Raw genomic sequence first — 4,101 nt, forward strand, 5'->3', positions numbered from 1 at the left:
CTGTTTACTTCATTTATATTTCATGCAGTACCACTGTTTACCATCAGAGTCTGCCCTAGCACCATCCATCTAGATTAACTGAGTACTGATTTGCACTGTACAAGCTTAAGACTGAACCAGTGATAAAATAATTTTAATACAATTTTTAACATTATTTTAATACATCACAACATATGCAGATGAAGAACAAGGCAGCTTCTATAAGTCACTCGAAAGCCAAAATGAGCACCTGTGCTATTTTGTTGTATTAGCAAAAAACAATCAGTTGTGAGGCACAATGAAGTGAAACTATCAGCACATTGTTCAGAAAACTGGCAGGTGGTGGAAATTAACATTTATAATGACACTTCCTCAAACTCCACTCTTTCTTCTACCGAAACAGATCAAACTGACACAAATACAGAACTGCTATTTCACTACAGTATGAAAAATGCAATCTTTTAAATGAGCTAACAGCTATATGCGGTTTGGAGAAAAACAAAACCAACATCCGGTCCTCGTGCCGTGGCTGAAGAATATTTGATGAGAAGCAGAGAGGTGACAGCTGTTTAGCGGCGCTTGTCATACATCTCTATTGTGTTCCAGTTATAAGACTCTGCTGAAAAAGGGGAAAATGTCATCTTAAGGATTCAGTTTGTTTTTCAGAAAATGAAACCTCGTTAAGTGAACTGACCTGGCTCCTCTTGGCTCCTCTTCCCCATCAGTCCAACGAAGGAGTTCACTTTATGTCCTTCATAGGAAAGACATTGAGATAAGACAACACTGAATGTCTCATTCATCTAACTACAACAAGAAAACTGTAATGTCTCTTGAGCCATCGACAAAACAATGAATTGTGTCTTTCTGGTTTCTTTCTGTTAGTATTAAAGACTTTCTGTTGAAACATGAACAGTTCAACTGAACGGCCACATGTCCACATGATTGTTTTACAGCAGGTCCTGCATAACAGGGATAAATTAGCTGTCTGCTTACTTACGCTGCACTGAGTGCATCACTGAGTAGGTGACTAATTCAGATGAAACGCAAACCATGACAGAGGAAAGAGAAAATCCCCTCCTCCTCATGGCTCTTTATCTTTCCCCTCTTTGTCTCACACAGGCGTCTCCCCTGGACCACCTTCTTTACTCACTAATTAATGAGTTCAAAGAACATTAGGAAAAAAAATCTTTGGTGGGTGTATGTTAATTAAACCCTGGGAAAGTGTGCATTTCTTGCCCACAGACACAAACACGGTGGGCAAGTGGAATTTGTGCTTTTTCTGCTCCATGCTCTGTTTGTGGAACAAAGGCCTTCCACTTTTGTGGAGCGAGCTGATATCTGTAGAGCTGTCACAGCTGTGTACACCTCTCCACCCACTGTCTCCGTACATTTATAAACTCAATGTATTTTCTTTTGCCTTTAGTCTCAGTCAAAATGCACATTATTAGAGAAAAACACACAAGTCCATCTGACCCTTGCACACTTGCCTTTGCTTGTGTGTCTGATATTAAAGAACCTCGTCCCTTCACACACTGAGGAAAGTTCCTGTTAAAGCTTAAACACTGACTCTCCCATAGTTTTCCTGGCAGTAAAAGTGTATCTGGGCTTTTATGGGTTAATGTCCTGAATGCTTTTTAATGCCCTTCCATCCATTTAAAAGGGTTTATTTCATGGATGAGACACGAAGCAGAATCTGTGCGACCTGTATCTACTAAAAGGCTCAGGACGTTACATTTGTAAGGCTTTGCTGTTTACATCACTTGCCATCACTCTGTGGTGGCAAGTGTGGTGTTCTATGCAGGAGTGTTCGGCAGGATGAAAGCTGCTAATGTCAACAAACTGAACAAATTAATCTTAATCAAGACTGATTCTGGGAGTAAAACTTGAAGACTCAGGTAGAGGTGTCTAAGAGGAGAATGCTGAAGAAATCCCTCACCATTATGAGTAATACATCCCACCTGATGTATACGTCTCTGATTGGTCGCCACAGAGCAGTCTCATTTTACCACATGGGAGGATTATTACATTATCACTAGTAATTTATTCTCTATTAAATTAAAAGTGATACTGTAACAGGATTACTTATAATTCACACAAGTGATATGGTGGTAAATTCAAAGTGATTATTTAATTCTTGTTAACTTATCACTGTAATAGATGGTTGTAGCTATTCATCAATTTTATTTGGCAATAATATTCATATTTGCCTATTTCCACTACTGTACATACTGATATTTATATTTGTTTTAAAATCGTAATTTTTTATTTAGCTTTATTTTTACCTGAGCTTTATTTTGTTATGTTAAAATTCATTTTTGCGTTGTGCATGCTGATTTGTGCACAAATGAGCAGCGTACCAGCTTGCGCCAGTCAAAGCTCTGAGGTAACTGGCCACATATCTCGAGCTATTGGCAAAGGGGTTAGGTCTTTTTGTTCCGAGTTTTAATTAAAGAGCAGGAAAATTGCTCTAGCTATAAGGACTTCAGGACTTACTTTTGCGGGTGATCTGTGTGTTTGCTGTGGGAGGATGAAAGTAAAAATGAAAGGTTAGCATAACTGATGCATAGGAGAAGTACTTTTATTAAGAAATAGCTCTTACCCATAGAGCGCCTCCCCATCAGACCGATAAACTGATGTGGCTTTGGCTTTCTTGTCAGTCTCAGCAGGGCTTCTCTGAACGGGTTGTCGGAAATCCAGCCATTCTGAGTGGAGGGAGAGAAGCAATGCTTACACTGAGAGGCAGAGTGGAGTGAGAGTGGATCTTATCTTTATAAAAATTTTGCGTCATCAAACTATACCTCAACTGTGTTAATACCATATCTACCTGCTCGTGTCATTATAACAAGAGAATAAAGCGGAATTCTGCCAGAACCTTATCTTAATCAATATTAGCTGAAAGACCCACCCACCGGTCCACCCACATAAAATACACTGAGTAAAGCAGAATGTATTTGGATCTTTTCTTGCCATTTTCTGTTTCCATCTCAGGATTATATTCGTGCAGTACGCATCATTGTGACTGGCAATATGGATCTTTGCGCTACTAATGTCCCGCACAGAGTGACGATGCCCATTATGACAAAGTGCCGACAGTCGCTCCTAAAGTGTGATTAAGCTAATATATAAGCCTTTATATACACCTGTTCAGTAAATTTGTGTATACATGTAATTTTAATATCTTTTAAAATACAAATATGCAACCTACAGTGTGACGCTGGGGTTTAACATACTTCTGTAAAGGGATGTCTTTGTTCTCACAAAAAGCAAGAAAAAAAACTTAAGTCAAACTAATTTCCTTATGCCTGTTAGGCGGTACATAAATTTATTCTGCTTTCATCCACTGAAGGAGACTAAAAGATGAGCTACTTAAATAGTAGTATTTATGAATTATTAAGGAGAGAGTATAAGTCTGAATAAATACCTGGATTTGATTAGTGCTCGTCCAGTAATCAGTGTCCTCTTTTGGGTCATTTTCTTCGCCGGAAACTTGGGCGGCGGTGATGAGAACCATTAAAACTGCTACAAGCAGAGACTTCATGATCTCGCAGGTTTTCTCTCACTGTACAACAACAAGCACTCTAATGCCCAATGTATCACGATAACAGTTATCAGCAGAAATAAAGCGAGGTGAATGAAACAGGTGTGTGAGCACCAGAAGGAGCTGGAGTGTGCGCTGTTTCTTCCTCAACAAATCAACAGTAGTCCATAGCGCGTAGCCCGTGTCACAGCACTATCTCCAGCGCTGTCTGCGCACTCAGCTTCTGGAGCTGTTTGTTTCGTACGGTCTCCGATCCGTACGCTCCTATATACCAGTGTGAATAGTGTTGCTAAGTAACGCCTTAGCAGTACTATGATTACTTGAGTGAAGTTTCGGTAAGCAGCCTGTTAAGCGCAGTGATCAGAACCTGTTGTGCGTCACCGGACTTCACCGTCACTATTATGAAGAATGGCGGTGACGTCAGAAAGTACTGTTATCCAGCTTTCAGTCACGGTGAAAAGTCCGCTTTTCCTTGTCACAGAGCCAAAAACTTCAAAGTAGCTCCAACATGTCTGGGCCATTTGATTTAACGTTTTTTCATTGTTTGAATACTTTTGATGGAGGCCAGTGTTGCAGGGATATTT

General features: G+C 39.9%; 1 protein-coding gene across 5 annotated transcripts; it reads right to left on the reverse strand.

The window, feature by feature from the left end:
• Positions 1-117: 117 nt before the first annotated feature.
• Positions 118-3,894, reverse strand: tac1 (tachykinin precursor 1). Of its 5 annotated transcripts, XM_004560960.3 has the most exons (6): positions 3,632-3,894; positions 3,401-3,538; positions 2,579-2,681; positions 2,473-2,496; positions 674-730; positions 118-598 (listed from the first exon to the last, which is right to left on the reverse strand). In XM_004560960.3, the coding sequence occupies exons 2-6, from the start codon at positions 3,515-3,517 to the stop codon at positions 549-551; spliced, it is 351 nt and encodes a 116-aa protein (XP_004561017.1). In that variant the 5' UTR covers positions 3,518-3,538; positions 3,632-3,894; the 3' UTR covers positions 118-548. The 5 variants fall into 5 exon arrangements, with proteins under 5 accessions (XP_004561017.1, XP_004561018.1, XP_004561016.1 ...); XM_004560961.3 differs by having other exon boundaries at positions 118-595; positions 3,401-3,894; XM_004560959.3 differs by having other exon boundaries at positions 3,401-3,893.
• Positions 3,895-4,101: the final 207 nt, after the last annotated feature.

This window comes from Maylandia zebra, linkage group LG22, assembly GCF_041146795.1.
Source record: "Maylandia zebra isolate NMK-2024a linkage group LG22, Mzebra_GT3a, whole genome shotgun sequence".
NCBI classification, from domain to species: Eukaryota; Metazoa; Chordata; class Actinopteri; order Cichliformes; family Cichlidae; genus Maylandia; species Maylandia zebra.

What these genes read in the sequence shown, in the direction of transcription:
- tac1 (XM_004560960.3), bottom strand. Translation starts at nt 3,517, where the DNA reads ATGAAGTCTCTGCTTGTAGCAGTTTTAATGGTTCTCATCACCGCCGCC. An exon ending in GATGGGGAGGCGCTCTATGG is followed by an intron (nt 2,497 to 2,578) that starts GTAAGAGCTATT and finishes ATCCTCCCACAG; the next exon opens with CAAACACACAGATCACCCGC. An exon ending in CACACAGATCACCCGCAAAA is followed by an intron (nt 731 to 2,472) that starts GTAAGTCCTGAA and finishes TTTCCTATGAAG; the next exon opens with GACATAAAGTGAACTCCTTC.